This window comes from Meriones unguiculatus, chromosome 12 (assembly GCF_030254825.1).
Source record: "Meriones unguiculatus strain TT.TT164.6M chromosome 12, Bangor_MerUng_6.1, whole genome shotgun sequence".
Classification (NCBI taxonomy): domain Eukaryota; kingdom Metazoa; phylum Chordata; class Mammalia; order Rodentia; family Muridae; genus Meriones; species Meriones unguiculatus.
Window position 1 is genome coordinate 31,828,657 of NC_083360.1, and position 14,166 is coordinate 31,842,822.

The following is a 14,166-nucleotide window of genomic DNA, read 5'->3' on the forward strand; positions in this document are numbered from 1 at the left end:
AACCTTTGTGTGCTTGGCTAGGAAGCCGTGTCTGTTGCAGCATACCTCAGTGGCACAGCACGTCTTGGCTGCCTGGCTTCAGGATTCTTGTCTCCAAAAATGAGGAGACTGGAACCATGACAGCTCATGTTTGAGGGTTCACCCTTCGTGGTGCTTCTCCTTTAGCTCAAACAGTTAATGTAATTGGTACCATTAAGTCTGCATTCATTCACCCAGTGTTCTGTTCTCCAGTCATAGGGGCTGTTAAAGAATCCAAAATACACTGTAGAAATAAACTACCGTTCAAAACTGTCCCATCTCAGGTTTTCAGTAGCATTTTCCCCCCAGCTTTCCATTTTCAAAAGCTCCAAGATAAAGTCACAACCTGCTCTGACTATGGACCCCAATGCACCCAGCTAGGAGGCAGTAGTGCTGGGGTCAAAACCTGGGCTCAGGTATGGACCTTTGTCTCCTGAGGACCCATGAGTACATAGAGCTAAAACCTCAGAGAGTCATACAGGAGGCCACAAACAGAAGCCAAGGACAGCCACACCTGCAGCTACTGACAGCTTCTCCTAACACACTGCATGTGGCCCGGGCAGACAGAAAGGCAATGAAAACGAGGTCATTTTGCTCAGCCCTCAATCTGAGAGAACATGCCGATAATCAGCAGAGATTTTCCCACGTCACTGCCACCTTTCACGGAAGCCAGTTACTTAATGACTCCTGTGGAGCTATGAAGATTACATGAGGTGCAATGCCCCAAGTGATGCCCACAGCAGCAGGTGCCCAGGAAGTTTTCGTTTCCTTCCTTCTCTAAGTTGGAAACAGCGAGGGCAAGTGGAACCGGACCCTCTTCCTGTGCCCAGGGAATATGAGTCTGCTTCTTACCTAGAACTAAGCGGGCTTCTCAGGAGAAAAAGAAAGTCCTAAAATGAACTTTCTCTAGAGCCTTAGCAATCAGGACCTTTACTGTGTGTTACGACACGTAAGAAACAACAGGCAAGAGGAAGTGCTGAGAGAAGCCAAGTGAGGCAGGCCGCGTCTTCACACACATCCAAATTCCAACCTCTCAACCCCACAGAGTAAGGGAATCGAAGAGTGGACTTACGCATGGTAAAGGGCAAGCCCTCCCTCGTCCTGGGGAAGGCTGGGTTGGAGGCCCTCCTTAAACTTCTCTGAGAAGCAGCTGTGGCGGCTCCTGTTAGCCTCTACATCACCTGAGGGTTCCACGAAGCAGGGAAGCCAACTGTCCCCCAGGGCCCACAAGGGCAGCTATGACAGGGGCCTAGAGATTCAGATCCACCACCATCCACCCCTCTGTTACATCTTCCTGCAGACCTATGGATTGACAGAGTCTGCCAAACACTGTCATTCTTTGTGGAATATGTTGCTATGCTGGTTTTACAAAAATACACCATCACAAGTTTCTGCTCAGCAATAAAGAGTACACTGCTGTAGCTCCAGGCTGGCAGTTCATGTAACCTGTGCAGCTCACGGGGGGTTTCCTCTGCCTGGAAGGGGGAAAGCACAGACGGTCGCTTGCCTCAGAGCAGCCAAACAGGTTACAGCTGGGAACCACGCACCTGAGCCAAGCCCTTCATTTTCAGGTAGAGGGTCTCAGGAGGCGGAAGGAGGCCGCCAAAGGTTACTGCTAACTTGAATAGTTTTCTTTTTAAACATGGGTTGCTCTATAATGCAAAGGTGCGCTGTTTTCTTTAAGAAATAATGCATAAAGCAAGCTCATTAAAACCCATGTTGCACACGAAGGGAAACTGTATAAAAGGGAATTCCTTTAAAGACAGCACACATCTCTCTCTTGGCTGGGGAACATAATTCAGTGACAGGAGTTCCTGCCGGTAAGTGCGTGACACTCTAGCTTCTCCAGCACTAGACAAAAAGACCATCACTCCCGGATTTAGCTCTTCTGTACACCTTATTTGGGAGTACCTGAGATTATACTGTAACTCTCACACTGGCGGCTGGCGGGGAAGGTGAGGCGCTCCCTGCTAGAGTGAGGCTTGCTAGGCAGAGGGGTGCGCAAGGTACAGAAATGACATCCTTCATTCCCGTCTCCCTATTTCCCCATCACATGGTTACGCCTGATCATGTCTCATGGAATCTGGTTGCGTCACCTTTCCTGCAACCACAGCCCTAGAACTCTTTCGGACTTTTCAGAGGCCCAAGGGTCAAGGGCTTAACTTGTTTGACAGAGTTCAGTAAGTTTAATCCCTGCGTTCTGTATAGGAACAAACAGGCCTTGGGAAGGGGCAGACACTTGGTCCCAGAGGAGCACATGATGAAGGAAGGGGCTGATGGGAGGCAGCTTTATGACCAGGTAGTGATTTAGCCTGGAAGCCTGGAAAGCAGAGTCCAGGCAGTCCCTCCCCTGGGGCACAGAGCTCAGTGTGCTGGCGATCCTTCCAGCAGGAGCTTCGGGAATGCGGCCTCTCATTCAGTAGAGGGCAGAGGGTCTACTGCAAGTCAGTGCCCTTTTGATTCCAGCTGGGCAAACAGAGACTGGGGAATGGAGGTGAGGTCATCAGGTTTCCCAGAGAGGCTGGCCCAGAACGAGACAAAGGCCTGTTGGACCTGGGAGGCCCTGGGGACCTGGCCCTCAAAAGTTCATTACCTGCTGGAGCTTCAGCTCTGGAGAAACGTCATGACCACAAAGAATAAAAGGGGCACACTGTTCCTGGTCGAGAAAGGAACAGCCCTTCCCCCAAGATGCTTTCCCGAGATTTAGAAGAACAGGGACCTGAACAGTGGCTACCACAACACTTGGCATTCCGCTTGCCATTTGGATCCCACATGGTAAAATCTACCTCCTAAACTCAAGATCAATGTCCTTCCACAATTCCCGGGGCGGGGGGGGGGGGCAGTCTTCAATAAACCTGGCAAACCTGAGAACAGGTATATGAGGGAGAAGTGGACAGGGAGGACAAGAAACTCCAAAGCCAATACAAGCCAGCTAAGGGGACCGCGCATGCAGCCTTGGTTGGATGGCGGCTTTATCAGCGCAGTGAAGAGAGACGAAAGAATGAGGTGCCCGGCAGGATGGCTGCTGTTGTCAATATTCAAGCCCCCCCCCCCACCTTCCCACCACTCTACAAGGGCCCAACCATTCACTGAGACTTCCAGAAGCTGCTCTTCTGCCCAGGGAGAGCCACAGATTATTATTCTAGTAGTGGGGTCTGGCCACCAAGTTGGGTTGGAGAGAAAAATATTTAAGTAGACTACTGGTGACGGGGAGGCAGCCCTCCGAAAAAGATTTCTCTCAGAGAATAAAAACAAGCCCCACCCCAGGCAGGAATGGCTCCTTTGAGAAGGGACCCAGAGGGCCAGAAACCCCCTGGGGAGTTTCTCTTGAAGGTGGGGTGGGGCACAGAGCAAAGACAGACAGGTCAGAAGTTTCCACGCCTCCCCATGAAAGGCCTCACAGAGAATCCTACAGATGCCCAGATCCGGGGCCTGAGAAACCCTTCAAGGCCGAGGCAAAAGTGCTTGTCATTAAGAGAACACGTACACAGTGCCTACTGTCTACCGGGCTACCCACACCCAGGCCTTGCCAGCTTTCAGTTTGGCAAAACCTGCCCATCCTGCTTGTTGGGACAAATTCCTGGGCAGGCAGCAGGGCCTCTAGGTAAGACATGTGAGGGTTACAGAATGGCACTTCATTTGTGCTTTTTCCCAGAAACAGTAACACGAAGATATGTCTTGTTAGGAAGGGGAGCCCGGCCTCCCTAGGAACTTCCATCACCTCCCGGTTTTCAGGACATCGAGTGCCCTTTTCCAGGCCGCTTCTGCTCTGGTATAAGCCCTTCTGGAAAAACCAGGAATAAGTGAGGTCAGAGGAGAACAAGGAAGACTTGGGCCTTCCTCTCAGGACCAGGAGAAGGGATGAGGAAGGAGGCCAACTCACCTAAAAGGGTCTCTGGAGGTGAAGTAAGCCGGGACAGACAAGTAACTCCCCATCTTCTTCCCACACCAGATAAACAGGCTCAGCTGCAAACCCGTCTGGGAGCGCCTCAGGCTGGCTGCAGGCGGCCACCATGACAGGCGGGCTTCCCGGCACCTTCGATTGGAGCCGGCCGCCCGGTGCTCACCTCTGCCTTCGGAGCAGCAGGAGAGAGAGGACTCCAGGCCCCTGGCTGCCTGGCAGATTCCCGCAGGGGCACATGGCTGGCGCGCCTCCTCCCCAGTTCTCGGGAGCTCCGTGGCCCCTCTGGGCTCCGGGAGAAGCACCTCTCCGCAGAGGCTATAGAGACACTGGCATTCTGGGGAAGGGGCCGGTGACTAGCTAAAAATGAGATGCTGCTGTCAAGTTAGTCCCGTCCTTCAGTCCCACCCACCCTGAAGGAGGGAGGGAGGAAGAGGAGGAGCTCGGGCGGAATCGAGGTGTGTGGTTGGAGCAGCTGTTAGGAAACAGACCTCGCAGCAAGGGGTGGAGCCGGGGCGGGAGCGAGGCTGCAGGCGAGCGCCGCAGACAATAACTGGAGCTGGCCGAGCGTCCACCGCACAGCGCAGGAGGGCTAACACGTCTGAGTCCAAACGTCACCAGCCTGAAGAGCTGCATACGGGCCGCCGACTCTGCCGAGGGGGTGAAAGGCACAGGATGCCAGCTTCGGTAGAGCTACACCCACAGGAGAGGGTACCCTCCTGCTGGGGAGGCCCGCTCCCTAGAAACATCCTCAGCTCTGAGCTCACCAGGGGCACCCATCCATTAACTCTTTCTACCTAGTCTGGGGACAGCCTCAAGAGATTGGCCACTTCCACTCTGGGCCAGGGCTGTGCTGCGGACAAGGAAACTGGGCCCAAAGTATGCATCCCTGTGTGACTCTCATTATATGCAAACTGATTCCTCTGAGATGGAATTCTCCCCATTTTAAATTCTAGGAAAAGTGAAGTGCCAAGAGATTAGGTGACTTACTGATGGCCAAAGGCTGGGCTACCCAGCTTCTTCTTTCACTCATTCCGATAGCTACCCACTGATCTCAGTAGGCAGTGGTGTTTCTTCCACTGTGTCTGAACTAGTTGGATTTTCCTGTCAACTTGACACAACTTAGCGCCACCTGAGAAAGGGAAACCTCAGCTGAAGAATCAGGTTTGATCTGTGGCCCTATCTGTGAGCAAGTGTCGTGACTGATGATTGACATGGGAGGGCCCAGCAGGTGAGTCTGGGCTATATATGCAAGCCAGGCCCACACTTTTAACCACAGTAGTTGGGAGATCATGGCAGGCAAATCTCTGAGTTGGAGGTCAGTCTGTAGCCCTGGCTGGCCTGGACACAGGCAGAGGCATCTGTCTCCTGAGCGCTAGGTTTAAAGGCATGCACCACTGCCACCTCCAGCGAGACTTAAAAAAAAAAAGAAAAAAGTAGCAGAAAATGAGCAAGAGCAGTTAGTAAGTAGCCTTCCTGCATGGTTTGAATTCTCTCAGAGAGAGATTCTTACCTGAAAGTGTGACCTGGAATAAACCCTTTCCTTCCCAAGCTGCTTTTGGATATGGTATTTAGCACAGCAACAGGAAAGAAGGTAGGACTGTGTCCAGTGGGAAGCATGCTCTCAAACTGGAAAGCAGGCAGTCGGAAGAGACAGGATCTGAGATGCCTAGGGGAGAGACAGACCTAGGACTCTAGGATGGGAGCATACCTAAAGAGCCCCAGCCGAGGGCTGACCAAACCAGAGCCTGGACGAGCTCTCCCTCCCCCAGTCTGCAGGGCTACATCGGACAGAGGAGACTCACCCAGACCTTGATGGACAAGGGGCTGTGGCACTGGCTCTTGCCACCAGGTATACACACCTGCCACTAGGAAAATCCATAAGTTACCCAGAAGCTTCCACTTATCACTGTAAAGTGTGACCACAAACAAAAGATATCCCTGGGTTACCAGGGGATGTTTTCTCATTTCTTCAGTTGGGTACAGAAGCCATGAGTGTAAAAGATCTGTAGCCTGACAATGAGCATTTACTGAGCTCTTATAGTATGTAGTATGTCCCGGGCCCCAGGTTAGGTGCTCACCATATATTCTCTATCTTTTTTTAAATTGCTTCTGTACAGCATACATGTTATACCCACTGAACAAATGACAGAACCAAGGTTCTGAGGGGGTTGTGACAGCTTGAAAAAAACATCTTGTCAACAGTGAGGATGGATTTCAACCTCAGTGAGAATGCTTCAGCTGGGTGCGTGGCACACTCCTTTGGTCCCAGTACTCAAGGAGGCAGAGGCAGGTGGATCTCTGTGAGTTCAAGGCCAGCCTTGTCTAAAAGGGAGTTCAGGAGAGCCAAGGCTACACAGAGAAACCCTGTCTCCAAAAAAAAAAAAAAAAAAAAAAAAACAACAACAAAAGACTGTTTCTATTGCAGGGGCCAGAGTACTTTCTGTAAAGGGTTAGAGGATGAATTTTAGGTTCTGTAGGTCACACAGACCCTGTCACACCTACTCAGTTATTCAGCACCACAGCCTCCTCAGCAATGTCTAAATAAAACTTTATTTGTAGACACTTCATGTGTCGTGAAATAGTCTTTGGCTTTTTAGTTCGTTTATTCCCTCAACCATTTACAAATGTGGAAATCAAAGGCGGCACAGAAACACAGTTGAAGGAAATGTCTTTGAGTGCTGGGTATGGCATCCTAGCAGAGACCGTCGGATCTCTGCCAGTTTGAAGCCAGAATGGTCAATCTAGAGTTTCAGGCCAGCCAGGCAGGAAAGTGAGGCCCTCCCTGTCTATAAAATAAAAAATCAAATCAAATCGTTTTGGCATCTGTGCCGGACCCTGAATCTAGGGACACCTATCTCTTACTGCAGACAACACGTCAGCTCCGGAAGCAAGAGCGGGAGGGGTAAGTGCTGGGTGAGCACAGCCTGCGCCTCAACTGCCTGCAACACGGTGTGTGAATGACATTTAGCCCCCACGGTTTGGCAGGGCTGTAGCCTCCTCCCATCCCCCTTCTTTACAGAGGAAGGGACTGAGGTACACAGAGATTAAATGGCTTACCCGCTCATCTCACTGAACAATCAGGAAGAGAAGCCAGGATTTGAACCTAAGCTACACAGTCTAGGCTGTGCTCTACCATGCTGTACTGGGGAGTGCAGCCTGGGCCCACAGCCAGACTGTCTGGGTTTGACTGCAACAACGCACTGCTCTTAAGCCCTTGGCACTGAGTCTGGAACACATTAAGAGTTGATAAATGTTAGCTGTTAATATCATTAAAACTACTGTTCAACTTCTGGGCTCGCTATGTGGCCTTTAGAAAGCCCCTGCCTGTCTGGGCTTTGGGCTAGGTCTCTAAACAGCCTCCAGCTTCGGACATTTTTCATTCCTAGGGGGTGCTGGTGGGCTCTCTGTTTTCCTTGGGTGTCAGGTTGAGATCGAATCTCTTGAGCCAGCCTTGAAGAAATCAGGATCTTGGCTGGGGGCCACATAGAGCCACAGGGGAGTGAGATGGAGTGGAAGGGAGGTAACACACGGGGCACTGAGGACTGCCACAGGCCAGCTGGCTGGAAGCTCTTCTTCTTCCAGCTACAGAGCCCAGATTACTAAGCTCCCCTGTAATTCGATCAGGTGGGGGGGGGGCTATTTAAATCTGGAACTAGCATCTAATTGCATCCTTTGATTTCCATCTGATGAACGGAGTGTAGATGGAAGAAAATGCAAGGCACAGAGGCCAGGGCCAGGGAGCCCCTGAGCATAACTCCTTTTGACATTTCACACAGCTCTGCTGCTCCAGTGGCTGCGGGCTGCAGTGAGTCGGTGTCTAGGAATGCAGGCAGGAGGCTGCAGGCTTTCTCTTCCCACTCTCCTTACAAAGGATTCGGTGGGTGGACGGGTGGGGGGACTAATAAGAGGATTTCTCAGCGTCATGTGAGCGCCTCCCGCCTGGAAACACAACAGCCATCTCCTTATGTTCTGAGCTGAAGCGGAAGCCCCTCCCAGGCGGAATCTATCTGACCCCCATAAATCTGGCTTTCAGGAGGTGCCTTTAAAGGATTGATCACCAGATGCAGGGAACGGATGGCTAGGCTGGCTACTCAGGTAGTGCAATTCCTTCAGGCCAGCTTCAAAAAGTCCAAGATACTCAGAAGCTGGAGGTGAAGTCACCCCGTGGGATACACATTCCCTCTCTGTCCCAGGAAAGAGAGCTGCTCTGACAGGTCCAAGGAGCAGCTGGGAGAGGATTCAACAATCACACATGCCCAAGGCAATTGCAGGGTCCCTGGGGCCGGCAATTACAGCTGGGATAAAACAAAGATGGTGCTAATCTCCTGCACATTCCGCACTTTTCAAACAATTGCCCAGAACCAGATGAGATTCCAAGGGGCTTGCATTTGGGACAGGTTGGAGAGCAGCTTTCAGGGATGACTGCCCCAAGCAACCATCCTTGTGGTTGGTGGTGAATGAATGAATCGCCCTATCTTCTGCCTGGACGAAAGCTTGGACAAATGATCGGAAAGCACAGGGACCCGTGTTTGCTACACTATGCCCTCTATTGGTGAGGAGGACTTCACGCAGAGAAAGGTTGCAGCTTGCTGTCTTTAGACCATGCTGGACAAACACTTCATCCGCTGAGGTAGCTCTCCTTTCTCTTTTTTAAAGAAAAATTTAAATTTTGAAATAGGATTTCACAGTGTAGGCATATTAGTCTTAAACTTGTGATCCTCCAGCCTCAGCCTCCTGAGTAGACACAACTACAGGTGTACACTATCACGGCTGTTTGGAAACTGGCCAATGAATCCTTGCTGCTAAGCCTAGCTGCCCCCACAACCCCCACCCCCACCCCGCCCCACACAGCAGACCTTCTCTCTGGTCTCTGATCCTCCCCTCTCCAGCTCACTTTCTAGACTTTGGAAATACCTAGAACACTCAGAGAATGTCCGGCTAGTTTTATGTCAACTTGACACAAGCTTAAGTTATTTGAGAGGAAGGAATCTCAAGTAAGAAAATGCCTCCATAATCAGGCGTGGTAGCCTTTAATCCTAGCACTCCTGAGGCAGAGGCAGGTGAGTCTCTGAATTCAAGGCCAGCCTGCTGTATAGACTGAGTTCCAGGACAGCCAAGGTTACACAGATAAACCCTGTCTCAAAAACAAAAACAAAAGCAAAGTAAAAAACACAAACCAAAACAACCAACCAACCAATCAAACAACAACAAAGAAAATGCCTCCATATAATCATGCTCTAGGCAAGCCTGTTGGGCATTTTCTTAATTAGTGATCAATGGGGGCGGTTCCAGCCCATTGTGGGCGGTGCCATCCCTGGGCTGGCAGTCTGGGTTCTAAAAGAAAGCAGGCTGAGGCAGCACCCCTCCATGGCCTCTGCCTCAGCTCCTGCCTCCAGGACCCTGCCCTGGGTGAGTTCCCATCCTGGCTTCCTTCAGTGTATGCCAAATAAACCTTTTCCTCCCCAACTTGCTTTTTGGTCTCAGTGTTTCACCACAGCAACAAAAACCACAACTAGGACACCGGAGGAGCCTCCTGCATGCTTATCCACTTCACCTTTGGAGTAGTTCAACAAGAGGCAGAAACAAGGGAGCATGTGTTTTCTGCCATTTATAAATTGCTCCACCTTCTTAGACTTCCTTAGCACAAACCCCTCACACTCCCCTACCCACTCCTGAGCACCCCAGTTCTGTAATCCCACCAAAAAGCCTGGCAGGGACACCAAACCAGGACTTGGGACTGTCATTTTAATTACCCCACCAGACAGGCTGCTTTAACCATGTCCTACCCTGACCACATCTCTCAGTTGCCAAGGACCTCTGCTCTCAGCTGCTTCTACAGCCTCCCCTGCTGCTGTGTCTTCTCTCTTCTTTCACCCAACTATAATGAAACACTCATTCCCTTCCAGGAAGAGTTTCCTCAACATGTCCCAAGCCCATCACACACAGACAGGGTTCTGTGTCCATGCCTGTCCATTGCCATATCAAACTCTGTGAGGTGGGGTTGGGGGTGAGGGGTGTTTGTGCCAGGTACCAGGTTCTGGCACAACACAAGCCTCGCCATGTGCTCAGTGAATAAGCATGACTCTGGACTCCTGGATTTTGGCTAGAGCCTGGCTAGGCTGAGCCATCTCTCCAGCCCACAGGTCTCTAGACCTTCACTGAGTGACCACAGTCCTAGAAGAGGGAGGATAAGTAACATCTATGGAGCATTTTCAGTTCTCAAAGGATTTTAGTCCTTCCCATGCAATAGGGCAGGGCAAGGTAGCTCAGAGAGGTCAGGCAATCCATCCAAGTTTACACTGATGGTAAGGACAGGGTGAGGTAAAAGCAATGTTTGCTGATCTGAAACCTCCAGACAAACCCAATCAAAGGTTAGGGGATCCTGCCTCTGCAACACAGGCCTGCACTGACAGACGTGCTGAAGGCTTGGATCCTGCTTTCTAGTTTGGGTTTCTATGTTTGTACTGTGAGGGTAAAAATGAAAGCATATCTAATTCCCAGGAAATCCATGAGAGTATTTCATAACCAGCAAGTTCCTGAGAAATAGCAATACCAACTTCCTGTAAAGCCTAGGCAATCGGCTCCTTCCCCAGGCGCTCACTGCCCACCTTGTTTATCATCTGCCTGGAACTTTCGTGGAGTCCATTGAAAAATATCAAAAATTTACCTTTTTTGGGACCCTTCTCTACTTAATAAGACAAAGCAAAACTGGGCCAGCCAGCCACTTCTTTTTCACTAGCAGATCCCCATCATCAGACAGGCATGGCAGGAACGGGCATTCCACTTTGGGTATCACCACCATTCTCCAGTTTCCCTAGAGTTGCCAACAGTGGTTCCATCACTGTATATGTGTTCCATTGCCCTCTTTCAGTGCATTAGAACGACTCTTTCCCACACTAATAATTTGGACACATAATATAACTGGGTGGCGCTATTATACATTTTGGGTTTCCTATTTGCCATTCCTAATTTCAACTTGGGTTCTACCCAGAAGCCAAGTTGTATTCTCTTTTCTTCTCATGATAGCTTGCTAATGTGATGTCTTAGTCAGGGCTGGAGGGATGACAGCTTCAGCCCAGGAGCTCACAGTCAGCCAGGACAACATAACTGCACTCCATCACCTCCCTGCAAAAGACACTTCAGAAGTAGTATTTAGTTTTCAGACTAGAAAACATTTAAGGAGTTCCGCTAGCCAGGTGTAGAGGTAAGCTTGGTATGCATGCATATACTCTCATTAAACTTCTCATTGTAAGAGGGCCTCTGAAAGACTCTACCCAGCAGTGTATCAAAGCAGATGCTGAGGCTCATAACCAAACTTTGGGCAGAGTGCAGGGAATCTTATGAAAGAATGGGGAGATTGAAAGACCTGGAAGGGACAGAAGCTCTACAAGGAGAGCAAATAGAATGAGAAAATATGGGCCCAGGGGTCTTTTCTGAGACTCATACTCCAACCAAGGACCATGTATGGATATAACCTAGAACCCCTGTTCAGATGTAGCCCATGACAGCTCAGTATCCAAGTGGGTTTCCTAGTAAGGGGAATAGGGACTGTCTCTGACATGAACTCTGGGGCTGGCTCTTTGATCACCTCCCCCTGAGGCAGGAGCAGCCTTACCAGGCCACAGAGGAAGGCAATGCAGCCAGTCCTGATGAGAGCTGAAAGGCTAGGGTCAGATGGAAGAGGAGGATGACCTCCCCTATCAGTGGACTTGGAGAGGGGCATGGGAGGATGGGATTGGGAGGGAACAAGGGAGGAGGCTACACCTGGGATGTAAAATGGATAAACTGTAATTAACATAAAAAATAAAAATTAAAAAAAAAATCTCATTGTAACAGTTGCTACCTTGTAATGGAAGTTCTAGTTTCTTTAAAAACTCAGTTATGTTATGTAAACATGTTTTTGTTTTAAGTCCAAGTATGGGCTTTTAGTTTGTCCTTTAGTTTGCCCACGGCTGGCTGGCTGGTTACTGCCTTGTGGGTGGTCTTTGCCAGCTGGAGTTAGTTGAATTCTGAGGTCTCTGAGGGGTATAAACATGAGAGCCCAGCGGGAGACCACGAGGCAGCTTGGAGGAGACTGCTGGTTACCCGGACAGCTGGATATCCTAACGACTGAGATTGGTGTTGCCCCCAAAAGAACCGCCCACCCTATCCAGACAGAAGAAGAGGACTATGTCTTCTTTCCTTTCTAACCTTCTTTCTCTCCTACCTAGGGTTGGGGGTTGGAAGGGAGAGGCTTTACGGAACCCCAAATAAATTAGAGTTTAAAAAAAAAAAAGAGGACTACACTACCTCCTTGTTTGTTTGAATACAGGGTTTCTCCGTGTAAGCCTGGCTGAACCAGAATTCACTCTGCAGGACAAACTCAGAGATCCACCGGCCTCTGCCTCCTGAATGCTAGAACTAAAGCATGTGAACTAGACACCCCCATGTGTGTCCCAAGCCTACAGTTATTACAGTTTATTCACTTTGTATCCCAGCTGTAGCCAACTCCCTCATCTCCTCCAAGTCCCACCCTCCCTCCCTCTTCTCCCCCAGTCCACTGATATGGGAGGTCCTTCTCCCCTTCTATCTGACCCTAGCCGATCAGGTCTCATCAGGACTGGCTGCATCAACTTCCCCTGTGTCCTGGCAAGGCTGCAACCCCCAGAGAGAGGTGATCAAAGAGCCAGCCACTCAGTTCATGTCAGAGACAAGCCCTGCTCTCCTTACTAGGGAAACCACTTGGAAACTGAGCAGTAAAGGGTCTAGGTTATCTCCATGAATGGTCCTTGGTTGGAGTACTGGTCTCTGCAGGACCCCTAAGCCCAGGTTTTTTGGCTCTGTGGAGCTCCTGTCCCCTCTAGGTCTTTCTATCTCCCCTTTCATCCATAAGATTCCCTGCATTCTGCCCAACACCAACCCTACATTTTAAACAAGGCCTAGTGGTTCTGATACACGCTGAAGTCTGAGAACACGGCCTTACTCTTTCCCAGGCACTGCTCAGTTTGACTTCATCTCACTGTTACACTGACCCTAGAAGTGGACAGAGTAACCAATACCACTCCCTCACTGCAAATGAAGATGCACAGATGGTTCATTTTCTTGTGACGGCTGCTTGGTGACCATCAGGGTTGCTTAAGTCGTGACTTTCTGGGGACTTTCACCTTCCTCATGCTGTTGTTTCTCATTTGAAACTCCAAGGTGGCCATCTTCCTCTTCTTTCATTGACACTGTATGGAAGATGAGTTTACAAGGCATGGCCACTTTGTGCAAGCTGGAGCTTCGGATGTAGCTCAGTAATAGAGCTCTTTTCTAGTTTGCATGAGGCCCCAGGTTCCATTCCAGTGACACACACATGCGCACACATATAAGCCCAGACAAAAGCATATTGCCAACTCCAAAACCAGTTGTTGCTTCTACAAGAGTCAGTACGGGGCTGGGGTGGGGGAGGTGGACTTCTGATCCAGTCACAGGTGCTTCAGAGTTCTGTCAGGAAGGCTGAGCCAGAATATGATGGAGACTCAGAAGAAAACAGCCTTAATGTAAGTCTGACATGGGATGCCTGGATGTTTTGGTAATGGTGAGGAACATGAAAAAAGAAAATTTGTTGCCAGATGTGGTGATATATGCCTTGCATCCTAACACTCAGGAGGCAGAGGCAGGAGGATCTCTGTGGGTTTGAGGCCAGCTTGGTCTACAAAGTGAGTTCCAGGTCAGCCAGGGCTACACAGAGAAACCCTGTCTCAAATCCCTGACCCCCTCCTCCCCAAAGACTTTGTTATCACCCCTCTAGCACTAGCCACAGAGAGAAGGGCTGTACTAGCCTTTGGTGGGGGAAAAAGACAGCAAAACAGCACAGTGGACTGCTATAGCAGCAAAAGGCAGACACTGGGGCTCTGACGGTTCATTAACACATCATAGAGGTATTTTCTGTTTGTGTTTGTGTGTTTGTCTGTTCAAGACAGGGCCTTTCTGTGTAGCTCTGGCTGTCTTTGAACTCAGGGATCAGTCTGCCTCTACCACCAGAGTGCTGGGATTAAAGGCGAGTACCACCACCACCTATAGACAGAGCTCTCTGTCCACTATCTGTCTCAGAAGAAAAGCTCTTGTCTCAGGGAATACTGCACCGTGGAGATGATGAGGGTGTATATGGGAAGGATTTTATTCACACTCCCTAAAAGATCATTCAACAAGCAAACCGTCCCCCTAGCCAACGCCCTCTGCAGTCTGGGCTGTTTGCTATACTGTGGGGCACAGAGGGAGAT

The 14,166-nt window shown here is 50.1% G+C and overlaps 1 protein-coding gene across 3 annotated transcripts in view; it reads right to left on the bottom strand.

The window, feature by feature from the left end:
* The window catches only part of Limk2 (LIM domain kinase 2), a 70,348-nt gene that overhangs the window by 26,028 nt on the left and 30,154 nt on the right, over positions 1–14,166 (bottom strand). Inside the window, exon 1 of one of the 3 annotated variants that reach the window (XM_060365537.1) lies at positions 3,902–4,352. The exons of 1 other annotated variant lie outside the window; for it this stretch is intronic. In XM_060365537.1, coding sequence (XP_060221520.1) covers positions 3,902–3,954 — 53 coding nt within the window. In that variant the 5' untranslated portion in view covers positions 3,955–4,352. Of the gene's footprint in view, positions 1–3,901; positions 4,353–14,166 lie in introns of those variants that run through there. One more of the 3 variants, XM_021652138.2, reaches the window with a different exon arrangement.